Genomic DNA, 11,767 nt, shown 5'->3' with positions numbered 1-11,767 from the left:
ATGAGCCAGCATGCTTTCCACCCTTCACGCCGTGCTGAATAGAACACTTTCTACATTCTGTTTCAAACGTGGATATTTTGTCTGGAGTTATTGGTCTTCTACTGATTGATTTAGTTTGTATTGTAGACATGCAAGCTTTCAAACTATAAGCTGTCCAGATCAAAACACTTGCTCCCTTTAAAACCGCTTTTCTTTTGTCTTCATAACTATTATGTCAGCGTAAAGAAAAATTACGCTGAGTAAAAAAATCCATTTCAAAAGCAATATCTTGGTATTTTTTTGTTTTGGTTTTTTTTTTGGTCTCACATAAATTTAAAAAAGCATAATACAAACAACTTTGGTTGTTGCATTTGTTTTGGTTCAATATTTAATCATGTCATTCTGTACATCGGTTATGCCTTTTGGAGCTTTAATGTGCAGTAGCTTGCTGGCAGCAATTTTCAGTTGTGAAAAACAGACGATTCCTCACAGATTTTTGTAGCTTGTATTGCTTTAGTATATTTTGTATTACTTTTGTACATTTTGCGATACATTGTTAGTGTGAATTATGACAATGCACCTTTTTCATTTTTTTTTACATACCACATAGAGTACTCTAGAGGAGTACTGGTACACATGGTTCAGTAAGTGTGGATCATGTTTGGTATGACAGGAAAAAGCATCAGACATCAGTGCAAGTTATGCCTTGGTCATCATAGGAGCATTTAGAACAACCTGATGTAAATGTATTAAAGCTTTATTCTATTTTCAAAGTTTTTCGACATTGTCAAAGATAGCTTTGAGTGGTGTCGGACATTCGTTGCATATATTTGTTTTTTAAAACAATGTGATATTAAAATGTTTGATTTCATAGAGCTTCCAACCTATAGAGATTCACTATCTAATTAAATTATTTTTATTTTTTCAGGGACATTACAGCAGAACCGCAAATGTCTTACTCTGTGTGTGTGTGTGTGTGTGTGTGTGTGTGTGCGTGCGTGTGTGTGTGTGTGTGTCCTTGGTTTTTGCTACATAGTGTGGACCAAATCCCATGTTTTACTGGCTTTGTGGGGACCTCTTGAAATTGGGGACAAATTTGATGGACCCTACAAGTTCAGAGCATTCTTGAGGGTCAAAACACTGTTTTGGAGTATGTCTTTGAATTGGATTTTGGTTGAGGTTAGGGTTAGGCAATCTTTTGTGACGGTTAAGGTTAGGGTTAGGAGCTCAGAAATGTGTTAAGTCAATGGCATGGCCCAACTATGAAAGTGTGTGTTTTTTTTTTTATTCATATACTGTATATATACGTATAAACTATTTATGTGGGTGTGTGTGGGTGTGATGGTGAAAATGAAAATTTAAATATTGATATAGCTCAACTATTGATGAAATTACAGCAATTTGAATGTTGCCAAGTTGAAATCCCTATCTTTGAGAAAATCATATTAAAGGTTTTGACACATTCATCTTTAAAATGTCTAGAGCAATCAAAAAAAGAATAGGAACAAGATAAGGATATTGATCTAAAATTTTAGGAAAGAGTTTGAATGAAGACTTCAAAATTCGAATAGCAGGTTAGGAAATTATCTGAGATTTTTAGACTTTAAGGTTACAGCTAATTCCTGAGTGTTTTAAAATTGCTATGTGTGTGTTCTGGGTTTAATGTCAAATTATCACAACGATCGATTTGCGATTTTTGCGTCAATCACAACATGGTTTGCCATTTGATGTGGCCAAGTGGTGACCAGAAAGTTTCAACATGAATATTGCATTTAAAATGCATTTGTCTATAAAAAGAAAATACATTCTTATTACATTTTATTATTTCAACAGTTTTAATTAGATTTTTTTTTTCCAGTAACAGGTCTGTTTTGTAGGAAGTCACTCCAAATAACTGCTTGCACAAATGCAGAGAGAGACAGGATTTACAAAGATAATGCAAACATCTTTTCATCTTAGGTTTCAGATTTCATTCTTCATATTATAAAAAAAAAAAGGGTATAAAAGTGGATATTTGTGGTGATAGCTCTAACATGTCACGGACTGATTGGTCACATTCGGGTCCACGACGTGTCACCAGTAGTAGGAAAATGTCATGAGTGACAACATTTAGTAGCAGTCAAAACTACAAGTATTTTATTATTATAATACATTATTAAAGCACATGAATACTCAAAAGGGGGCGGATCACTGCAGCAATGGTTAGCACTCAAATCCACCTTCCTGCGTGGTGTTTGTATGTTCTTCCCGAGTCCACATGGGTTCTCTGCCAGCACCCCGGCTTCCTCCCACACTCCAAAAACAAGTATGGCAGGTAAATTGGACATACAAAATTGTCCTTATGTGTGATTGGGTGAATGGTTGTTCATCTCTGTGTACCCTGCGATTGGCTGGCAACCAGTTCAGGGTGTCCCCTGCCCCCTGCCTACTCCCCAAATACAACTGGGATTGGCACCAGCAAGCCAAAGAACTCTGTGAGGATAAGGGACTAGAAAATGGATGGATGAATGGATCGATGATAAAAGTCATCACATCAGTGCAAGCTGACCAATGACTGTCTAACAATCAACTCACTTTGGCCACTTGTGTCTTTCCCAGGTGTTCTTATATGGGTTTTTTCATCTTGCCTTGTTTTGAATTGTTGCCTCCGGTCAAAATTAAAATTATAAGTAACAAGAACACGAAAGCTTATTCTTGCTCCCTGATCTTGTCTCACTTAAGGCTTAAGATTTTTCCAGAAATAGTAATTGAAAACTTGGTTGTGTGTAACCTGTCCAATGACGTCCAAACTTAGTCCAAAAATAAATGCTGAAAACTGGGTTGTGTTATGTTAAGCCAGCCCAATATGTTCTAGATTGAGTCCAAAAATATTATTTTAAAATCTGCTACCATTACAGCCTTTTCAATGTGGTCCAAATTTCGTTTAAAAATTGTCCTTTAAAACTGGGGTGTATTTTGTCACGATGGGACATGGCGGGTTGAGGAGGTGCGGGATGTTGGAAAGGCGGAACCAAAAAATGCAGGGCTGACTGGGGTAGGTTCGAGTAAGGTGATTTAATAACACAGGCAGGGTTGAAGGAATCGAAAAATACAAAGTGCAAACCACAACGTAGAACTGAAGCTGACTGGGGGCGACAATGAACGGGAGGCAGCACGGGAAGGAGGGCAACGCGAGGCAAGACGGCGAGGGGAAGACGTACAAGGAGCGTGAGACGAGGCAGCGGGGGGACGACGAACAATGACCCGACAAAGGGACGCGGCAAAACACTGGGGCTTAAGTACTAACCGAACTAATTAAGACGCAAGACACCTGGGGACAACAATGGGCGGGGAAACTTACTGGAGGGAACACGCGGGCGACAGGTGAGGTTAATTAGTGATGACAGACGAGGGGAACACAGAGGACCTATAACTGAAACTACACAACCCAAAAACCCACAACGAAAAACAGATCATGACATAGCCCCCCCCTCAAGGGGCGGATCCCAGACGACCCCAAACCAAAACAACCCAAAACCAAAGAGCCCAAACAGGGCGGGCGGAAGGGGGCCCGGAGGAGGGACCAAAACAAAAACACGAAACTAACTGAAAGTGTCCAAGAAAAACCAGAGGCGCAAACAAAGCACCAGGTTCCGCAGCCCGGCGCGAGAGTCCGGAGGACGCCCGGGACGCCAGAGGAGGCAGGCCCGGCGGCGAGAGTCCGGAGGGCGCCCGGGACGCCAGAGGAGGCGGGCCCGGCGGCGAGAGTCCGGAGGGCGCCCGGGACGCCAGAGGAGGCGGGCCCGGCGGCGAGAGTCCGGAGGGCGCCCGGGACGCCAGAGGAGGCGGGCCCGGCGGCGAGAGTCCGGAGGGCGCCCGGGACGCCAGAGGAGGCGGGCCCGGCGACGAGAGTCCGGAGGGCGCCCGGGACGCCAGAGGAGGCGGGCCCGGCGACGAGAGTCCGGAGGGCGTCCTTGATGCCAGATGAGGCGGACGCTGGCAGAGGAGGACCCGGGATGCGTCGGCCGGTCGCCGACGGGCGGAGACCCGGGATGCGTCGGCCGGTCGCCGACGGGCGGAGACCCGGGATGCGTCGGCCGGTCGCCGACGGGCGGAGACCCGGGATGCGTCGGCCGGTCGCCGACGGGCGGAGACCCGGGATGCGTCGGCCGGTCGCCGACGGGCGGAGACCCGGGATGCGTCGGCCGGTCGCCGACGGGCGGAGACCCGGGATGCGTCGGCCGGTCGCCGACGGGCGGAGACCCGGGATGCGTCGGCCGGTCGCCGACGGGCGGAGGCCCGGGATGCGTCGGCCGGGCGCCGACGGGCGGAGGCCCGGGATGCGTCGGCAGGGCGCCGACGGGCGGAGGCCCGGGATACGTCGGCAGGGCGCCGACGGGCGGAGGCCCGGGATGCGTCGGCCGGTCGCCGACGGGCGGAGACCCGGGATGCGTCGGCCGGTCGCCGACGGGCGGAGACCCGGGATGCGTCGGCCGGTCGCCGACGGGCGGAGACCCGGGATGCATCGGCCGGTCGCCGACGGGCGGAGACCCGGGATGCGTCGGCCGGTCGCCGACGGGCGGAGACCCGGGATGCGTCGGCCGGTCGCCGACGGGCGGAGACCCGGGATGCGTCGGCCGGGCGCCGACGGGCGGAGGCCCGGGATGCGTCGGCAGGGCGCCGACGGGCGGAGGCCCGGGATACGTCGGCAGGGCGCCGACGGGCGGAGGCCCGGGATGCGTCGGCAGGGCGCCGACGGGCGGAGGCCCGGGATGCGTCGGCAGGGCGCCGACGGGCGGAGACCCGGGATGAGCCGGCTGGGCGAGAGGCAATCTTTGGAGGCCGACCGACCGCAGTGGTGAAGGCAGGAGAGGCTGCGGCTGAGGCGGGACCTGCGGTGTTGGAGGCTCCCGCAGCGGCTTTGACAGCCTTGACTGCTGGGGACGGACCAGAGATGTTAATGAAGGTAAAGGACTGACCTGGACGGAGGGAGTGTCCTGATGGGAGATGGGCAGCGGTGTTGGGGCTGGCAGTTGTGGCTCGGCCTGCGGCTCGGAGGGCACCTGCAGCGGCTCGGAGGGCACCTGCAGCGGCTCGGAGGGCACCTGCAGCGGCTCGGAGGGCACCTGCAGCGGCTCGGAGGGCACCTGCAGCGGCTCGGAGGGCACCTGCAGCGGCTCGGCTTGTGGCTCTGGGGAACTCGGAGGGCTCGCGCAGCCTGGGGAACTCTGAGGGCTCGCGCAGCCTGGGGAACTCTGAGGGCTCGCGCAGCCTGGGGAACTCGGAGGGCTCGCGCAGCCTGGGGAACTCGGAGGGCTCGCGCAGCCTGGGGAACTCGGAGGGCTCGCGCAGCCTGGGGAACTCGGAGGGCTCGCGCAGCCTGGGGAACTCGGAGGGCTCGCGCAGCCTGGGGAACTCGGAGGGCTCGCGCAGCCTGGGGAACTCGGAGGGCTCGCGCAGCCTGGGGAACTCGGAGGGCTGCGGCAGCGGCGCGACGTGGAAACTGGGGGGCGCCGGCAGCGGCGCGACGTGGAAACCGGGGGGTGCCGGCAGCGGCGCGACGTGGAAACCGGGGGGCGCAGACTGCGGCGCGACTTGAGGCTCGGGGGGCGCCGGCTGCGGCGCGACTTGAGGCTCGGGGGGCGCCGGCTGCGGCGCGACTTCAGGCTCGGGGGGCGCCGGCTGCGGCGCGACGAGAGGCTCGGGGGGCGCCGGCTGCGGCGCGACGAGAGGCTCTGGGATCGCTGACTGCGGCGCGACTTGAGGCTCGGGGGGCGCCGGCTGCGGCGCGACTTGAGGCTCGGGGGGCGCCGGCTGCGGCGCGACTTGAGGCTCGGGAGGCGCCTGCTGCGGCGCGACTTGAGGCTCGGTGGGCGCCGGCTGCGGCGCGACGAGAGGCTCTGGGATCGCCGACTGCGGCGCGACGAGAGGCTCGAAGGGCGCCGACTGCGGCGCGGCGAGAGGCTCGAAGGGCGCCGACTGCGGCGCGGCGAGAGGCTCGAAGGGCGCCGACTGCGGCGCGGCGAGAGGCTCGAAGGGCGCCGACTGCGGCGCGGCGAGAGGCTCGGGAGACGCCGACTGGGGCGCGGCGAGGGGCTCGGAAGACGCCGACCGCGGCGTGGCGAGGGGCTCGGAGGACGCCGACTGCGGCGTGGCGAGGGGCTCGGAGGACGCCGACTGCGGCGTGGCGAGGGGCTCGGAGGACGCCGACTGCGGCGTGGCGAGGGGCTCGGAGGACGCCGACTGCGGCGTGGCGAGGGGCTCGGAGGACGCCGACTGCGGCGTGGCGAGAGGCTCTGAAGACACCGACTGCGGCGTGGCGAGAGGCCCGGAAGACGCCGACTGCGGCGTGGCGAGAGGCTCGGAAGACGCCGACTGCTGCGTGGCGAGAGGCTCTGAAGGCGGCGCGACGTGAGGCTCCAGTCCCGGAGTCACCAGTGGCGGGACCACAGAGTCCGGAAAGTGGGCGCTCGGTTGCCGCGGAGGCAAGACGGGGGTGCACCGTCGCCGCGGAGCGGGGACGGGGGCACACAGCCGCCGCGGAGCCGGGACAGGGACCTCCAGCTTGCCTGGCTGGGGACTGTGGACTGGGTCGCTTGCCACATCAGCCTGCCGCCAGGGAGCTTGGGGAACACGAGCGCAAGGGGGAGACTTGACCGGGACAGGCGGGAGTGTGCGTGGAGGGTGTGACTCGGGATGAGGTGAAGGCGAAGAAACACGAGGTGGTGTGAGGACTGCTAAGGGATGGAGTGACTCTTGACTAGGGTGTGCCGGAATAGGTGCTCGGTGCTTAGAGGACGAGGACGAAGACTGGCGGCCTTTACTAGGGCGCCCCCGTCGGCCACCACGGGATGGGCAGAAGGCCAAACGGGTGCCCCGGTAAAGGTCGCGGTTAATGGGAGGCTCGAAATCTAAATAGTCTAAATCAGACTCTGAGTCACTAATGTAACTGGGTGGAATGGAGTTTGGAAAAAGAAAATCATTATCGAAATCAAAATTGTCGAAGGAAAAAGGATTGGGATAAATAAATTCAGAACCGGACTCTGAGCGAAGTTTAATGAAGGGAGAACCATCCTCTACGTCAGAAAGATCCGAATCAATGGCGTAGTGAGGAGGGCTAATAGGCAGTGGGAGGGGCTCGGGTGGAAACGAGGGCGGTGAGTAATCGTCAGTGTCGGAAAAGTCAGAATCGCGAAAGACGTGGGGAGGAAAAATAGTGGGGTAAGGGAGTTCGGAAGCGCAGGGGTAGGGCGCGGAGGAGAGACGTGAGGTGGGCGTGTAAGGGGTGACGTTGGAGGAGCGTTCGGACGGAGAGTACAACGGGGGAGGTGAATAATCTTCACAATCAAAGAAATCAGAATCACGAAAAACATGCGGGGGCAAAATGGTGGAATACGGAAGCTCGGAAGGATCAACGGGGAACGCGGAGGAAAACGACGCGGAGAGAGGAGACTTGTGACTTACACGGGGGGAACGAGGTAAGGCGACAGGCTGAGGACCGGGGCCAGCAGTGTGGTGGCGCTTTGTACGACGCCGCGGGCGTCCTGCTGGTTCCATTTTTGGTCGGGTCATTCTGTCACGATGGGACATGGCGGGTTGAGGAGGTGCGGGATGTTGGAAAGGCGGAACCAAAAAATGCAGGGCTGACTGGGGTAGGTTCGAGTAAGGTGATTTAATAACACAGGCAGGGTTGAAGGAATCGAAAAATACAAAGTGCAAACCAAAACGTAGAACTGAAGCTGACTGGGGGCGACAATGAACGGGAGGCAGCACGGGAAGGAGGGCAACGCGAGGCAAGACGGCGAGGGGAAGACGTACAAGGAGCGTGAGACGAGGCAGCGGGGGGACGACGAACAATGACCCGACAAAGGGACGCGGCAAAACACTGGGGCTTAAGTACTAACCGAACTAATTAAGACGCAAGACACCTGGGGACAACAATGGGCGGGGAAACTTACTGGAGGGAACACGCGGGCGACAGGTGAGGTTAATTAGTGATGACAGACGAGGGGAACACAGAGGACCTATAACTGAAACTACACAACCCAAAAACCCACAACGAAAAACAGATCATGACATATTTATTCCATCAAGTGTGATCAAAACAATCCTCTAAATAGTCATTCAAATGTGTAAGCTGTTAAGCTTGTTGAATTTCAAAATATGTCTAAAACCTTTAAATTTTGCTCACTATGGTCCATACTTACTTCAAAATTGATTGTAAATATATCTGATTTAAGGAAAACCCAGTGTTTTTTCATTACTACCATAAAAAATAGCAGGAATGAAATTAAATAAACCCAGGTCAATCAGAATAATTCTGGTTTAAAAAGAAGAAAGAAAAAAAAAAACTGCCAGCACCTTACACCCTACACAGGAGAAACTGGGTTTGATTACGATCATGGCAAGCCTTACTATTGAGTTGAATCCTTAAGTAATAGCATTCAGGTCCCTGCTAGTTGTTGGGGAACCAGGACACGCAGGTGAGGAATGGGCTACTGAAACAGGAATGGGAGGCATTCATGATTATAAAATGTATTTTCAACAACATGCTAAGATCATCACCTTTCACTAATCATCCAATCAAAGTTAGATTGTGGAATTATGTCTTTTTAAAGGTGTATTTTTAATTACATGAAAATGACAAACTTTTCAACTTTTCAGAGTGGGAAGACAACATTTGTGTTATATTTCCACCTCAGGACAATTTAGTGTGTTTATTTAGCCTAGTGTTCATGTTTTTAAAATGTGCTGGGAATCCAAAGTACCCTGGAGATAATCCATGCTGCCACACAAGCATGGGGGGAACATGCAAACTCAGGACAGGATGGTCAAAGCCCAGATTTAAACTCAGAAGTGTGAGGTAGATGTGTTTACCACAAGTCCAATATTTTCTCTGCAATTATAAATCAAAGTCCATGAGGTTGGTGACAATCTTTGCGCATGGGAATCCACAATACATAACATTTGGCCCCCTCTTTGCACCTGACCCCCAGCATGGCAGCAAGTCAGCTTGGATTATTACGCCATTTAGCAATCAGGTTGTTTGTTCGGTACAAGGAAGGAACGAAAGGAGGAGGGACGGTGGAAGGAGGGAGGAAATGTGAAGGAAGGAGGGAAGGAGATAAAATGAGAGAAAGGAATGAAGAAATCTGAAGGAAGGGAGGAAGGGAGGAAAGAAAGGAAAGGGAGAAGGGAATGAAAGGGGTGAAGGAAGAAATAAAGGAGGAAGGAATGTGAAGAGGGAGAAAGGAAGGTGGAAAAGTGGAAGGGAGGAAAGGGAGACCAATTGAAGAAGGAAGGAAGGAGTGAGAGACACAAGCAGTGAAGGAAGGAGAGAAAAGGAGAAAAAAGGAAGGAATGTGAAGGATGGAAGGAGAAAAAAGGAAGGAATGTGAAGGATGAAAGGAGAAAAAGGAAGGAATGTGAAGGAAGGAGAGAAAAGAAAAGAAAGAAACTTAAAGTCAAATCAGTATTTCACAGGCCACATAAAATGATGTGGTTGGCCAGATCTGGCCCCTGGCCCTTGAGTTTGACACCCGTGCAGTAATGTGTGTACAGTGGAAAATGAGTTGGCAGCTTTATTCCCATAAAATGATATTACCAGTTAATACACCGGTCTGTTAAAAAATGAGAAAGATCGTTATATAACTTGCCGTACGACAACTAAATTTCTTATGATGCTTGCTGCACCAAGAAGCAATTTGACAGCTCGTTTAAATTTGTGATAAGACTTGCGAGAAACGAAACTAATGACACGATCGAAGCACGTAGTATACACCAAAGCAAACTACACAACTGAAAGTATAGCCGCACATAATTCTGGCACTTCTGTGCGCTTCGAGTGAATGTAGCAACAAGAAATCGAGCAAGAAAGCATCAACCCGCGAACGCTAAGGTAAAGCCATTTCATGATACACAACCCAATTCAAACAATACAACCAAAGCAGGCAAAATAAAACCCACACCACAAATGGGATAAAAATGTTTTTGATATCAGCGTATTTCCATAGGGCAGTTTTCTCATGTCACCCTCAAGGGTCCTTGACATTTTCATTCAGGCAACGCTCAGCTTGCTCCTATACACAGGTCCCGTCGCCCACGCTTATGCTGCGTTCACACCAAAAGCGTCAAAGGATGTCATTTAAGCTTTACGGGAGGTGTTTTGTTGCAGGGTCACTTTTGTGAAGTCACTTTTTGTCGCACGAGGGAAGGGGAGTGAGGTTGCTTTGTACTTAACAGTGGATCCGGAAAGGAGAGCCCCGCAGAAAACTTTCACTTTTCTGGGATGTAGCAGAGCCAGTTTTTTTCTCCTACAGCACCGTTATTCTTCTTTTTTACATTGCATGTTCCTCGCTTTTTTTTTTTTTAAATAGCCTGGCTCGATGTGAGTGCTTTCATCCTTGGTCATTTTTAGAAATGAATTCAGCAGTTCAGGTTTCATACTTGCTGCGTGGCCAATCACACCAAAGGGCCATTCTTTAGATCCATAAACAATTTAAATTAAGTGTTTATCAGTTGTTGTTTTTACCTGTTACTTAACATATTACCTAAAAAGATAAAAATATTTCATGATTGGAATAGATACTGATACCTTGACCCCAAATAATGGGAGGATAGTGAAGGGAAGAGGACGAGGGTGGAGAAAGAGACGTATGGTACCATGTGGTCTTACGTCGTTGGAAAGAGACAACATAAAAAGCCAAGTACAGCAAAAGTTGGGGGTGGGGGAGCGGAGGCTCGTCTGCTGCTCTCTGTGATGATGGAGACTTCGCTGGAAGTTGAGCGGTGCTTCCCGTTGCTCGTCAACACTTCCTGCAGCAGTGCGCAGGGTCCTCCTCCGATAAGCGCCTACATGCTCCTGTCAGCCATCTCGTTGGTTACAGTCACTCTGAATCTGCTGGTCATCATCTCCATCTCTCACTTTAAGTAATGCTTTAACTGCTTCTTGTACAATTGAAGGCCGATATGTATTTTTTAAAGTGTTTCTGTCATTCTTAGGCAGCTGCACACCCCCACCAACCTCCTACTGCTTTCTCTGGCGGCCTCCGACCTGTTGGTGGGATTCCTCATGTTCTTTCAGATTTCCCTTCTTGGCGGTTGTTGGTTCTTTGGTGAATTGATGTGTGTTGTGTATTTTATTGTGGATCACTCCGTCACATCCGCTTCCATAGGAATCATGGTGTGCATATCCGTCGACCGTTATGTGGCTATTTGTGACCCTCTGCGTTACACCATCAAGGTCACAAAAACCAGGGTGGATGTCTCTATTTTATTATGTTGGTCATCATCATTTGTCTTCCACTGTTTGTGTACGATCGACAGTATGAAACAACCGGGCAGGTTCATCACGTGTGTCGGTGAGTGTGTGATTTCAGTCACATTTGCTGCAGGAACGACAGACCTTTTCATCTCCTTTGTAGGCCCGATCACTGTCATTGTGGTTCTGTATGTGAAGGTCTTTGCGGTGGCTGTGTCTCAAGCACGAGCCATGCACTCTTATGTGGGCACCATTGCACCGCAGGGCGCAACCACCAAAAGTTCTGAGCTGAAGGCGGCCAGGACTCTCGGCATTTTGGTGGTGGTGTTTATTGTTTGCATCATGCCATATTTCTGCATTGTCATCTCGGGACAAACCACGGTGCTCAATGCATCATCGGCCACTTTTATAATCTGCATGTTCTACTTCAACTCCTGTCTCAACCCGCTGATATATGCAATTTTCTATCCCTGGTTCAGGAGGTCCATTAAGCTCATAGTGACACTGCAGATTTTGAAGCCCGACTCTGACCAAGCCAACATAATGTAG

At 51.6% G+C, this 11,767-nt stretch overlaps 1 protein-coding gene across 1 annotated transcript; it reads left to right on the top strand.

The window, feature by feature from the left end:
• Positions 1-10,717: 10,717 nt before the first annotated feature.
• LOC148424110 (trace amine-associated receptor 13c-like) lies at positions 10,718-11,767 on the top strand. The gene is made up of 2 exons (XM_088415294.1): positions 10,718-10,887; positions 10,960-11,767. The coding sequence occupies exons 1-2, from the start codon at positions 10,718-10,720 to the stop codon at positions 11,765-11,767; spliced, it is 978 nt and encodes a 325-aa protein (XP_088271420.1).

This window comes from Hippichthys cyanospilos, chromosome 5, assembly GCF_059441005.1.
Source record: "Hippichthys cyanospilos isolate Australia breed blue-spotted pipefish chromosome 5, RoL_Hcya_1.0, whole genome shotgun sequence".
Classification (NCBI taxonomy): Eukaryota; Metazoa; Chordata; class Actinopteri; order Syngnathiformes; family Syngnathidae; genus Hippichthys; species Hippichthys cyanospilos.
The sequence above is the reverse complement of the archived record's forward strand: the minus strand, read 5'-3'. Positions and strand labels throughout refer to the sequence as shown.